The sequence below is a fragment of the Notothenia rossii genome (genome assembly GCF_949606895.1).
Source record: "Notothenia rossii genome assembly, chromosome: 4".
NCBI lineage: Eukaryota > Metazoa > Chordata > Actinopteri > Perciformes > Nototheniidae > Notothenia > Notothenia rossii.
In genome coordinates, this window is record NC_136902.1 from 14,256,575 (window position 1) to 14,270,172 (window position 13,598).

Genomic DNA, 13,598 nt, shown 5'->3' on the forward strand with positions numbered 1-13,598 from the left:
TAGCTATTTTCATTATATTTTGGCAGAGTATGTTTTTCAAAGCGGACCAATTTAGCGACTGATAAAAGCAGTTGAAGTTTTTCAATTTATGAAGCACAATTTTTACAACGGTTATCATTTAGTTTCCTCTGTCTTATTCTGTATGCAATACTAAGCTAACATTGAACAACTTTAAAACGCCTTAGACCATCTGGACTTCCTCTTTCTGTGTGAGTAGATTTAAAGAAAAAAAAATTGCACTACTTTTTTTTGGGATGGTTGCTTTGTGATGCAATAACTGCACTAAATATAACCGTGTATCCACCAGACTACCACAGCGTGCTAGCGTGACCCAACACGCCTCTTCCCTCTATTTATCAAAAGAGACAGCAAATGTGTAAAAAGTGAGACATTTCCTGCCTGATGCTGTATAGAATGCTTTCTATTTGAAAATAGATTTACAATGCTAAGTAAAAATATGACTAAAAAGAAAATAAAAACTTGACATTTTATGTACTTTTAATTGTTTGGGTCCTTTTTTTGTTTCACTATAATACACTCCGTTGTAAGTCCACTTCTGAGCAGTGCCGAGAACCTTTGTACAGACTTTTGTTTACATAAACTAACTTGAGGTGGACATTTGTGTTTCTTAGTTAACAGCGTTGGACAGATTGACACATAATTTGGTGAACATATACTTATATGTTCCCTTTAGGATAATCACAATAACTTTAGTGATCCTGACTTTTCATGTGTCAGCACATCGTATACATATGTGGCCACAAGCAGTGTTTACCTACTGCTGAAATCCTGCTTTCTAAAACTTGGAACAGAAGAATTATTAGGTGCTATTCATTAAGTTTTATCCACACTAAAAGTCTGATGATCTACTTTTGAATTCCGATTTTTTTATTGGTTTGTGGACGTGCCATTTTATTATCAAAACTCCATATTACTCCTGAGCCTCTTGGAGCGCTTGAAGTTTTTTAGAACAGATGTCACTCAAATGCGCTGTATTCACTTCATACCATTGTTTATATTAAAAATGAGGAATTACAGTTTAGTCAGAGGATGCTTGAAGTAAAAGAAAATGGCTGTCACTTCTGGCATGGGTCTCTTTAACAAAACAAGGTTAAACAGCACTTGGCCTCACATCCTGGATGGTGTTTATCACGTTGGATAGGCGAGGAGAAGCATTTATACAGTGCAGATCAGTTACACCATCACTTCTACCAAGGAGTCCACATGTACACACCTTTGAAGGAGCAGTCTTTAAATCCTAAAAGCAGTGTGGTAGAAAAAAAAAAAACAGACCGAAAACAAGGTAAAGGAAAAAATAAATGGGCGTAAATTAACTGGAGACCAAGTCCTGAATGCAAAACAGAGAAATGATGTCCAGGTGCAACACGGTAAAACAGTTTGAGACCCTGATGTGTGTTCAGCTTATTAAGTCCAACTATAACAGCGTGATGGATCAGGCGAAGATGGTCTCCTCGCGCCTCTTCTTGGTCAGGATGGTTCCAGGTTTGTGTTGCGCGTCGGGATGGTTGGTCAGCTCCGGGGGGCAGGTGGAGACCGGGCTCTCCATGAAGGCCTGCTTCAGGTCGTAGAACACGGCACAGTCCTCTTTGGTGAGGAACGTCAACGCCATACCGCTCTTACCCGCACGACCAGTACGACCGATACGATGGATGTAATCTGCAGGAGGAGGAAGAGGAGGATGAGGAGGAGGAGGAGGAGGGCTTAGTTAACACTTCTTGTTCTTTATGTGCATTCTATGTTATGAGCGTCGAGCAACAGTCTTGACATCACTAAATGAATATCTAATGTCGATAATCTGGATCAGTGAAAAGAACTCTAGTTAAAAAAAGGAAATGAACACTTTGACTTTATTACAACCTGGAAAACTGTTGAGCTGAACATCCAAGTCAAATTAAAAGATACCTAAATTAATAAATACATCTGGAACTGAACATCAAACTAACTATAATAATATATATAAATGTGTTGAATATAAAGCCTTTAGCTATATTTTTAATATTGACTGTTCAATATCTACTCAAATCACAGGAATGGTTTAAGTTGCACTTTGATGTTCGACACAAACCTTTCAGATAATGTTCAAACTCCTAAAGTTAGTAACAAACGCTTATTATAACAAACTTATTTGAGGAAAAATGCATTTCCCGATAAATATTAGACCAACCAATAAATCCTCTGACAACATTTGAAAGAACATGATTGATGAATAAACATTGAGAAAAATGATACACCCAATACAGAAAGAAATACTGAGGGAGGGGGAGCGTCCTACCCTCGATGTTCTTGGCCATGTCGTAGTTGAGCACCATGGAGACGTCATGGATGTCGATACCTCGACCCGCCACGTCTGTGGCCACCAGGATGTCTTTGGCTCCGGCTTTGAGGTTGGAGAGAGCAAACTCTCGCTGTTCCTGGCCTTTGCCGCCGTGCAGCGTGCAAGCATTGTACTGCGAGAAGAAGAAGAAAACTAAAGGTTACATTTCATTTTATATTTCCAGTATTTTAAGGAGAAAATCCAGTTTACCGCCGTCAGACGTCAAACACAAATATCCACTGGATTCAGTTCGTACTTTTACTAAATGTTTTGGAACCATTTGTACTACATAAAAATGTGGACGCTGAAATGCTCACAATGACAATTAATGCTAACGGTGTTGTTGGGTAGGGTTAGCAACATTAGCTTATTAGCAGTAAACACAGCACGCATGTTTGTACCAGATGTCATGCCAAGTAAAATAAATATCATAATAAAAAAAGTATATCTAAGAGTTTGATGTTGGAATAATGAATTGATTTCTAGTTTTTTTATTTTCATCTCTAATATCTATTTAAAAGGAATTGTTTAATTTCTCAAACAATGTGGGAATTTTGCAATCCCATTCTAATAACAAAAGATAACTAAGAATGTTTTTCAGAATTTTAAAGTAAACATTAAAGAGTCCATTGACTTTCTCAAGTGACTGTTATTTTGTATATATTGATTGTTGTGCTTTTATTTATGTATTAATGTGTGCATATATATAAATGTGTCTGTTGATTGTGTATATAGGATATACACATTTGTATTTCTTTATTCGGGATTGTGGGAAATGACATTTCAATCTCTCTGTCTGTACACACAAACTGAAAGATTGACAATAAAGTTGACTTTGACTTACCCCCATCTTCTCCAGAGACTTGGCCAGCACGTCCACACCCTTCTTCTGGTTGACGAAGATGATGATGGGAGGCTCGAAGCCGCGCGCCAACACCTCCAGCAGCTTCTTCCTGCACAACAAAAAAAACAAAAACCCCTCAGTAAGAAACTTCAACAGAGAAATAAACAATACGTATGATGTTTACGTGTTTGTGTGCGCTCACCTCTTCTCTCCCTCGCCCATGAGCATCACCTTCTGCTCCACTCTCTCGTGAGGTTTGCCAGCAGAGCCGATGTAAACCACGGCCGGGCGCCTCAGGTAGCTTCGGGCCAGCCTCTCCACCGCCGGAGGCATGGTGGCCGTGAACATGACCGTCTGTAAGGGGGGGACACAAACACAACTTAAATACACAAAGAGAGCAACCAGCACTTACAAAGCTAATCTCCAGATTCATTATGGCATCTATACAAAAAAGGGACTTTGCTTTTATAATCTTGAACTCAGTCTTTCTGAGATCACAAAGAAAAACAATAATGCATGTGCCTTTCCTCCTGTCCAGACTAACAACCCTCCAGAGTGTGTAGCCTTCCGTCATCCATCACCTGCAGTCATTCATTATTAAGTCATCAGTGCCTCTGTATCGAGCATAAATCAAAAACTGCATCTTGCACCATGTCTGAATGCTTTTATTCGGTTTTCTAAAAGCACTTTGAATTGCCTCGTCGTTTAAATGTGCTATATAAAGTCGCCTTACACAATAGTTAAGATTGTAAAGGATGGACATACTTGTCTGTATTTATGTTTTCCAGATTCAAAGTTCTTTAACATTTTCTCTGGGTCTTCTGCCTCGTCGGTGTCTGGTTTCTGATTGGTCACCGGGATGTACTCCAGGATCTTCTGGACGTCGGGCTCGAAGCCCATGTCAATCATACGATCGGCCTCATCCAGGACCACGTACGTGCAGCGGCCGAGCACCAGGTACCGGTTCTCCAGAACGTCGATCAGACGGCCGGGGGTGGCGATCACAATCTGTCAGAGAAGGATACACAGACGGGGGGGGGGGGGGGGATGAGTGTGTGTTGTGTATGAAGCACATTACCCAACAGGTTTAAGTGCACGGTGGGCTTCCTGTCACGACAAAGCTTTATTATAAAACAGTCTGTGTTTACAGTTATCAAAATGATGTGTATACGGTCTGGTAAACTTTATGTACTGCTTTGAATCACTATTATTATTGCATTTTCTATTGATTTGTGTCATCTTGGGGTGTAAATACAGATTATTCTCAACTTTGTATGCAGCTGCAGATATTTTTTTGAATGTATTGATAACTGTTAAGTCTATAAGAGAGATAGTCAGATACCATGCCTTACTAGATTGACTTAGAAATGACATCACTCATTAAGCCCTGTTTGTTCTGATTATCAGGCCAGATCTGAAGCTAAAGGGGGAGCACTTTCCATGTTTCTAGTCAGATTCATTAGCCGCTTTCACACCCAGTACTTTGCCGTAATTAGTTCATCAGAACTCTTTAGTTCTGATGAACTAAAGAGCAGATCGCGTTCACACCGGAATAAGTTCCTGGGGGTGGATTAGGCAAATGAAGCCGCTGACGTTACTTCTTCTGTCTTCTTCTGCTGCAGCTTTGGGTTTACTGGCAGGCCGCAAACAACTTCACTGCGTATACTGCCACCCGAAGTCCCCGAAGTTGGGGACTTCCGGCCGGATTAAATCGCCAGAACGCCGACACCTCCAACGTTTTTTTTTGTGTTGCCATAAGTTGGTCTCTCTCCGTTGGTGCGCGGGGCTAATGCTAATGCTAATAATACTAATCCCAGCAAATACAATGGCGGCTTGAAAAAGCTTTTCAGAGTTTTATGGGGCGTGTGATTTGCAATTCACCCAGCCAATAGAAATTGGTACTTTTTTCTCATTTTCTCAAAGTTCTCATGAACGAAGCTCTCTTTTTGGTGTGAACTCAAAATCCCAGGAACTATCGGAAGTAAAAGGGGAAAGCACGGGGAAAAGTACTCCGGTGTGAAAGCGCCTATAGACGTGTATCCAGGACACAAAAAAGAGAACATAGATATCCCAGAAGAGTATAAGTCTTATTGAAACCATGTGTATGATATGAGGGGTTTAGTGTTAGAGAATGAAAATCCTTTTACTAATACTAATCAAGACTGTAATGATTCACAGAGAGTACTGGAGCAGACTTTAGGTGTCTACTGGATCCTAACTTTAGACACTTGGCTTGTATAGATGTTCTACTCTTTCGTGGCACTTTTCCTAGATAGGCCTAAATGTCCCCGTGTCTTACCTCGCAGCCCATCCTGAGACGGAAGCCCTGGTCCTCCCTGGAGATTCCTCCGATCACAGCCACTGTGCGGATGCCGAGGGGTTTACCGAACTTTATGGTCTCCTCTTCGATCTGCTGCGCCAGCTCACGAGTCGGAGCCAGGATCACAGCATAAGGACCCTGATCTGAGTCTTCAATCCTGCACAGAGGACAGGAGTGTAACAGAAATCAGTAAACAGAGAAATGAGTGGGTGTACACGAGATGATTTGAGAATCTGCTTTTGTTACCTGTCGATCTTCGGCAGGGTAGTGATCCAGACGAGCAGAGGAATGAGGAAAGCAGCCGTTTTACCGCTACCGGTCTCAGCCACACCGATGATGTCACGGTTCTGTAAGCCAATAGGAATGGCCTGCCTCTGGATAGGTGTCGGATCCTGGATTTTAAGAGAGGAGTCATTTTTAGATCAACTTGAATCAGTCAAGAACAGTGGATATATCAGTTTGTAAGTGAAAATATATGTAGAAATACATTTAAGATATATAATAATGTGTGTTCTTTTTATACTTACATTTTTGTATTTATACATCCAAGTCTTTTTTTTAAATTCCTGTCATTATTTCCAAACTTTTTTATTTCTGTTTTTTTATCACATTTATTTACCGTATTCTTGAATTTCTTTATTCCTGTATTTATTCCTATATTTTGAGATGAACTTGAATCAGTCAAGAACAGTGGATATATCAGTTTGTATGTCTGCTTAAAGAAAATCCAAAAAATTCAAATAAATGTATTTTAACTCTAAAAGTCAAGAGCATTTTACTTCATTTTGTGCTCCTTTACAACTAAAATGAGAGCCTTATTGCACTTCAGACTAATAATCCTTTTATCAATTGTTTTTTCTAAAAGCCCACACATTTATATAAAAAAATAAAAAATGCCACAAGGGCTTGTCAATCTGTACAGCAAACAAGAGTCTTTGTTGTTTGACATAATAAAGAATAACCTATTCATAAGAGCGTTGACATGGAGCCTCATTGCACCGACCTTGTAGCCACAGGCGTCGATGACCTCGTTGATGTGATCCGGCATGGAGTACTCCTTCCAGTTCCTGATGGGGTTGGGGATCTTTCCTCCCTTGGTGGTGATGCTGTAGTCCTCTCTGAAGATTCTCCAGTCTCTGTCCGTCATCTCCTCCAGCTTCTTCTGACCCCAGTGTCTGTCGTCCCAGCGCTGCTTCGCCTCCTTCTTACGCATCTTCTTCAGCCTCACCCTGAGAGGAGGAGAGAGTAAAGAGAAATGATTACGTTCTACATTCGCTGCTTTTATCCTCATGACACAAATGTAGTCATCTCACATATCCACGTGGACTGTTAATATGATAAATCTATATTTTTTACAACACTATTAGATTTGTGTCTAATGTGCGTCTTAGTCATTTTCATACTGTGGAGGAAAATCAATGATCACAATATGTTGGACCAGAATCATCAGTAATGTTGATTCATTGGATAAGAGGGTAAAGGCAGGTAATAGAGAAGATACCAAGTCTATCATTTGACTGTAATGTATTCATCTGAACCAAGAACTATACTAACATATAACAGGATTTCAATCCAAGACGATTTGAAGGTTTATATCACGATAGCTATATTATAGATATATTGCCCAGCCCTATTTCCGACCATTTTTTATTCAAACCCTATTCAAAAAGACTTTCTATCTTCCAGTCCGCTTTATTCATGTTCTATAGAGAACCGCAGTGACGCGTCCTAAAACCCGGAAGTAAACTCCTTCCGGTTCCTTCGACAAAAACGCCATGCAATTTCTCCATAGGATTTTGGAAAATAGCTGGAAATAAGGTCTGAGGTTGAGACACATTTAAGAGACGGATCACGTTTTGTTCAGCCGGATAATCTCCACATGTCTACCCTACTTTTATCATTTTCGAATCATAAATCTAGTCGCCAGAAGCAAAATGCTAACGTTATGCTATAAACGAACTACAGCAGGGTCGCTGCTTCAACGTCACGCAACTTAAGATCCATATTCAAAAATACAGATTCAAAATTGTAGATGTTGAAGCGTTTGTTTGAACAGTCTGCAGGAGGCAGGGACTTGCTTTCAAGCAGAACAGGGCAAACAAACTTAGAGGAGTGTTTTACGTGTTCGGCGTAATGACGTACAACGGCCTGGACAACTTCTGTAGTCCTATTCAGCCACATGTTAACAGCCATCGTTTTTCAGACACGTAAACTCTTCAGAAATCACCAGCGGGGTCACTGCTGATGTATTTAATGTCGTAGAACAAAACGTGATCCGTCTCTTAAACGTGTCTCGACCACAGACTTTAGTTCCAGCTATTTTCCAAAACCCTTTAGAGAAATTGCATTGCTTTTTTGTCGAAGGAACTGGAAGTGGAAAATGCTAACTTACTTCCGGGTTTTAGGATGCGTCACTGTGGCATGTCATTACACTGATGACACTACACTACATTCAAAACTTCAAGTTGCTCTTGAAAGCAAACCTCAGTGAACTCCTCAAAGCCACAGAGTTGATCGTGTGGATGTTTTTTTACTCACTCTTCCTGCTCCTTCTCTTCCAGCGTTCGTCTGTTCTCCATCATGTCACAATAGAAATTGGACTGATCTCTTTTCTGTTGCTTCAGGTCGATGCCGGCGATGAAGCCTCGTCCGTACAGCTGCACGCTGTGCTTCTCTTTGTAACTGGGAGACAGAGTGGGAACATGGAGTTGTTCAGACACACACATTCAAAACAAGGCAAAAGATGCGCTTCAATTAAAAGAGAGAAAGGTTTCAGTGAACACTGTGTTCATGTTTCCTCACATCGGGTTGTAGTCGACTGAGGTGTCTTCAGAAGCGTCCCACTCAAACACAAACTTCCTGTCGTTCAGGTGACGAGTTCTCCGGCGCTTCTTGGTCCCGCCCAGGTAACGCTCCTGTAAGGGTCAGATATGTAATTTAGTAAATCACACGTGTTGAGTCGTCATCTAGTCTGGTCATGTTTAGGAATCCACAGCAGGTTTTTTTTAAATGTTATGTTAAAGGTCCCATGTCATGCTTTTCTGGTTATTACCCGTCCTGTGTTATGAAGGTTTTTATGCATGTAAACGGTCTGCAGGGTCAAAACCCTTAAAGTACACCCTGTAGCGAGTAAAACTCTAACACAGAAAAGACCTGTCTGTGCTGCCCCAGAACGCCTCGTTGGACATTTCTCTTTTTCCATTGTTCTCACTCACACACACACACACACACACACACACACACACACACACACACACACACACACACACACACACACACACACACACACACACACACACACACACACACACACACACACACACACACACACACACACACACACACACACACACACACACACACACACACACACACACACACACACACACACACACACACACACACACACACACACACACACACACACACACACACACACACACACACACACACACACACACACACACACAGCGAGGTTCGCTGCTGCGAGGAGCGGGACACTGTGAGCTGGCTCACTGGTGTGGGGTTGGTGAGACAGCGAGACACCGCGGAACTCAACCTGAGCACACACACAAACTCCCAGCCAGGCTGCGGGTGTGTGTGTGTTCGGGCTTGGTTTCGCTGTGTCTCACTATCTCGCAGACAGCCACTGGGCTCACAGGGAGGGGGAGGGGGGGGTCAGGAGCTCCAACAAGCCGTTTAGGACAGAGAGTGAATACACATACTATACAGAGATGCTGTATGAGAAACCAATGTGAGTTTGGAAAATTGCACAATATAAATGTATTCTAGTAGACCTCAACAATGGAATTATGATCTGTAGAAATAGCCATGACATGGGACCTTTAAAGTTTGTGATGATGGAATACAAATTACATAAAAACATAATTACTCTAAAAAGAAAAGTGAAAATAGACTATTTATATCTCTGTTTTTAACCTTGCTGCCATTTCATTACATGAATCTGATTGGATTCCATTTTTGTGCCACGTTCTTAGCTTTCTTTTTCCGGATCCAAAAAATGTCCATCTATTAGATTAGTGAAAACTATTTTTGCCTTCCCTTCTTTTTCACAGATGTCGAATTTCCAACAATAAATATGTAGCGAGGTTTCTATTTTCCAGGGAAACAAACTCACAGATCCACTTTGAAACACATACATGACAGGAGGACCAATGATATGGGTTAGGGTTAGAAGAAAATAATCTCTGGAAGGGATTACAATCACCGACCAGTACAGGTGATGTTTAAACAAAACCCCGCACCGCTAGAGACATAAATCCAGTCGTCATGGGGTGTAAGATTCAGGCGAATGCAAATCTATATAAGGTTTGCTTCCAACAGCCACCATTTGATCTGCTCGGTGCAGGTTCTCCTGAGACTGACCTTGATGGCGTGGAGTTCTTTGCTTTTATCTTTCTCCTCTCTGAGCTTTTGTCGCCCATCGTCGTTTTCATTCCCGTTGTTATCTCGGTCCATTCGTTCTCTTCGCTCTCGCCTCTCTCTTTCCTGGGGATCCTCTGTTGACCCACACTATCAGTTACTATCAATATGCTTACACAAACCTAATGCAGACAACCTGATGAACCAGTGGCTGATAATACACACCCATCATTTTTCTCCCCATGTCCTGGAACATCCTTCTCTTCTTCCTCTCCTCTTCCGTCACCTTCTTCTTTTCCTCGGTTTGTTGCTCCCTCCTCTTCAGAGCCTCGGCTTCTCGCTCTGCTTTCGAGAGGAATTTGGGCTGAAAAGGGCAAAAACAATCAAATATGAAGCGAGGAAAATATAATCCTAAAGATTTAAAAAGAGGACCAATGTGAACTCAAGAGACTTCCCACCTTTGCCTCCGCTTCCTCTTCTGCCTTCTTCTTGGCGAGAAGCTCTTCCAAAGATAAAGGTTGGACCTGAAGAGAGGCGAGATGGGTCAAACATTTGAAATAACAACTTCAGAATATAACAAGTACAGTGATGCCCAGGCTGCTAAATACTAGGGCTGAACGATTAATCGATTTTAAATCGAAATCGCAATCTTAAATGGCGCAAAAAAAAAAAAATGTCAACAAGTCTTCTTGTGTGTCAGTCATCCACACCAATCAGAAGTGCTGTTCTCCACATGTACCAGCCATTGTTAACCAATCAGAAGTGGCCCATGATAGAAGGTGATAGACAGATTGATCCAATCACCTGCCAAGTCTTTTTGAAATACTTTTCCAAATGGCTTCCAATGGAGCTCTCCTAGAAGGTTTGGTGAAACAAACCATCTGAGTCAGGTTAGTAATGCTCCATCACGTGTTTTACATCTATGACAGGGTGAATCTTAAACTGAAGCTTGACTTTAAAGCAACCCAACAGAAGTTTCATGTAAGTTTAGTTCTTTCACTCGTAGCTCGGGCTGCGGGAGTGATAGAGACGGGAGCACGTTGATACGACCTTCCTAGCCGGAGATATGATCGCATTTTACAATAAACTTCCGTTGGGTCGCTGAAAAACAAATATCGCAAATTGAATCGCAAATCTGTCAGAAAAATCACAATTAGATTATTTCCCCAAATTGTGCAGCCCTACTAAATACCAACAAACTATGTGCAATATGTGCAATATATACAGATGGCGTTAATAACTGTGTAATATATACCTGGCTGCTAAATCCGTAGAACTGTTACAGGATGTGTATTTTTTTTAATTATGTAACTTTTTTTTTTTTTTTATTATATCATAGCTTAGTACTTTTTTTTTTAAATGCATGTCACATATTATGTAACATTAAGCTGTCTGTGGCTCTTTTTCCTGCTGTAACTATGTACATTTCCCCTCCGTGGGACTAATAAAGGTATTCTGATGATAGACTCAGCAAAACCCATTTTACCTTTTCCTTCTTCTTTTTTCCATCTTCCTCCTCTTCTGTTTTTATTTGCTTGTCTCTCTTTGATTTGGCTTCCTTGGACTTGGGTGAGAGACTTCTAAGAAGGAGCGTGAATTTAAAACAGATGTTAATAAATAGTTATGAGGAAAACATCCATTTGTTTTTTGCGCAATGAAAGTAAATAAACATGTGTGATGCATTTCTATTTCACTAAGTGTATTTCAGCATTCACATACCTGGACCTCCTGCCGCGATCTTTATCACGTCGATGGACGTCTCTTTCCTTGCGTCCCCTTTCTCTGCCCAAATCTCTGTCCTTATCTTTGTCACGCTCCTTTTCTCTGTCTTTCATTCGTCGTTCTCTGTCATTAAAAACAAATATAATGTTTATTATAATTTCATCATCATTCAAAATAGGGCTTGGTTATGCAAAAACGAAATGAAACAAAACTAGGACAAATGCTATAATGCATTTTTTAACCATTACTCATTTAGTCTGGCGTTAAAGACAGATATGTGCTGCATTTGAGTTACCTCTCTACAGACTTAGAGCGATTCCTTTCGCGAGGAACATTGCGTTTACGTTCTCGTGAACGGCTGCGTTTCCTCTCCCTGTCTTTGGACGCTGAGGAGTCAGCCTCCTTCTTCTCCTCCTTCTTCTCCTCCTTCTTCTCCTCCTTTTTCTCCTCCTTCTTCTCCTCCTTCTTCTCCTCCTTCTTCTCCGGGTCGGCCGCCATCTGTAAGGAGCATGTAGTTAGTGACAAATGTGCAGTCATTTCACATTCACTTAGTTACATTTTTGATAAGAAAAAGTGCTCTATTACATTTCAGGACATACATTAATGAACAGCCTACAGTCAAGCTGCTATGGCACTTGCAATTTACTTTTACAGGTTTTCTTCACAGGGTCAGTAAATCTTATTTTTCCGATAAGACACTGGACACTGTTTTTCCCCTCAAATGTTCAATGTTTCCGGGGTCAGTTGTTTTGGAAACACTCTTCAACAACGTATAACTCGCTTAAAAGTATGTCTCCAAATGTTCAGATGGACAGTTACTACAAATGCAGTTGCAAAAAATGTTTTACATTTTGAGTTTATACCCACATCAATCAGTAAATATATTGTCGCTGTTTATTTAACAAGCTGCTTATATTACAATGGTTTGTTTTACGATGAGTAATTGGTGCTTGTTCATTTCTCGAGTAAGGAATCAACAAAGGATTTATCTCAACATTGATAAAGAGTGTCAAAAAAAGGAAAGCATCAATAATGTTAAACAACAAATCACATGTAAGCCTGTGTGAAGCATAGTACTGACTTTGGCAACATAACTATTAAAACAAAGCGTTTCCTTCTTCGAAACGAGACGAAACGAACCCTAAGTCAAGACCCAGGGAACATAGAGATGACCGCTTTATTATTTAGCATGCATTTATACGTTTCTGCAGCGAGTGTCTGAAGCTAACATGCGTTTTAAGTCTGACGGAAAAAGTTTCAGGCCTGATCTAGTTTCACATAAAACTTGAACAGCCACAGTAAGAAAACTTAAAGTGTCATAGGGACTTAAAACACAATCAAGTGTGTTAAATGGGAGTTACAAATGAATGCAGATAGAGAGAACAAGCTAGCTCCTTACGCTAGCTAACAACTTAGCAAAGAGGCTCATTTTCTCCAGTAAACTGCCAAAAGATTCAACGCTAAAACATCACGCGAGTCAGATGTTTATATTTTATACAACATCACAGTGAAATGTGTGGTTAAAAACATTTAAAACTTACCGTAATCACTTGTCAACAACACACTTGCGATGTATGTACGCTTCAAGAAGACGCCATTTTGGACACGAGCAACTGCTAGCAAGGGATTGTGGGAGTCGTAGTTCTGAGCGCTCCACACAGAAAGCAGCCTCGACTGTTTAAACTACACTTCCCAACAATGGATGGGATTTTCGCAGGTCCCCAATTGTTTGGTACAGCAACACATGTAGTGCCTGGGTGTAAAACATTTTAGATTTATTTCAGGCACAAGGTGGCAACCGTGTTACAAGTTAGCACTGAGGTTTAGATTATAGAGTTTGATACTATATGATTAGGTATCATAGGCGTCATTTGACATGTCCCCACCACTTTTTGAAATGGCTAATTTTGTCCCCACCACTTTTTAAAAGTTTAAATTATAAATGTTAAGAAAAATAGTGTGCACAAAGATATGTAATAAACAACAACACTGGT

The 13,598-nt window shown here is 40.6% G+C and overlaps 1 protein-coding gene across 1 annotated transcript; it reads right to left on the minus strand.

Moving 5' to 3' along the window:
* Positions 1 to 995: 995 nt before the first annotated feature.
* Positions 996 to 13,301, minus strand: ddx23 (DEAD (Asp-Glu-Ala-Asp) box polypeptide 23). The gene is made up of 17 exons (XM_079674009.1): positions 13,146 to 13,301; positions 11,900 to 12,102; positions 11,602 to 11,727; positions 11,369 to 11,462; positions 10,341 to 10,406; positions 10,108 to 10,246; positions 9,886 to 10,019; positions 8,302 to 8,414; positions 8,038 to 8,181; positions 6,503 to 6,728; positions 5,746 to 5,891; positions 5,479 to 5,656; positions 3,945 to 4,187; positions 3,382 to 3,533; positions 3,180 to 3,288; positions 2,294 to 2,468; positions 996 to 1,677 (listed from the first exon to the last, which is right to left on the minus strand). The coding sequence occupies exons 2-17, from the start codon at positions 12,100 to 12,102 to the stop codon at positions 1,454 to 1,456; spliced, it is 2,472 nt and encodes an 823-aa protein (XP_079530135.1). The 5' UTR covers positions 13,146 to 13,301; the 3' UTR covers positions 996 to 1,453.
* Between the last annotated feature and the right edge of the window lie 297 nt (positions 13,302 to 13,598).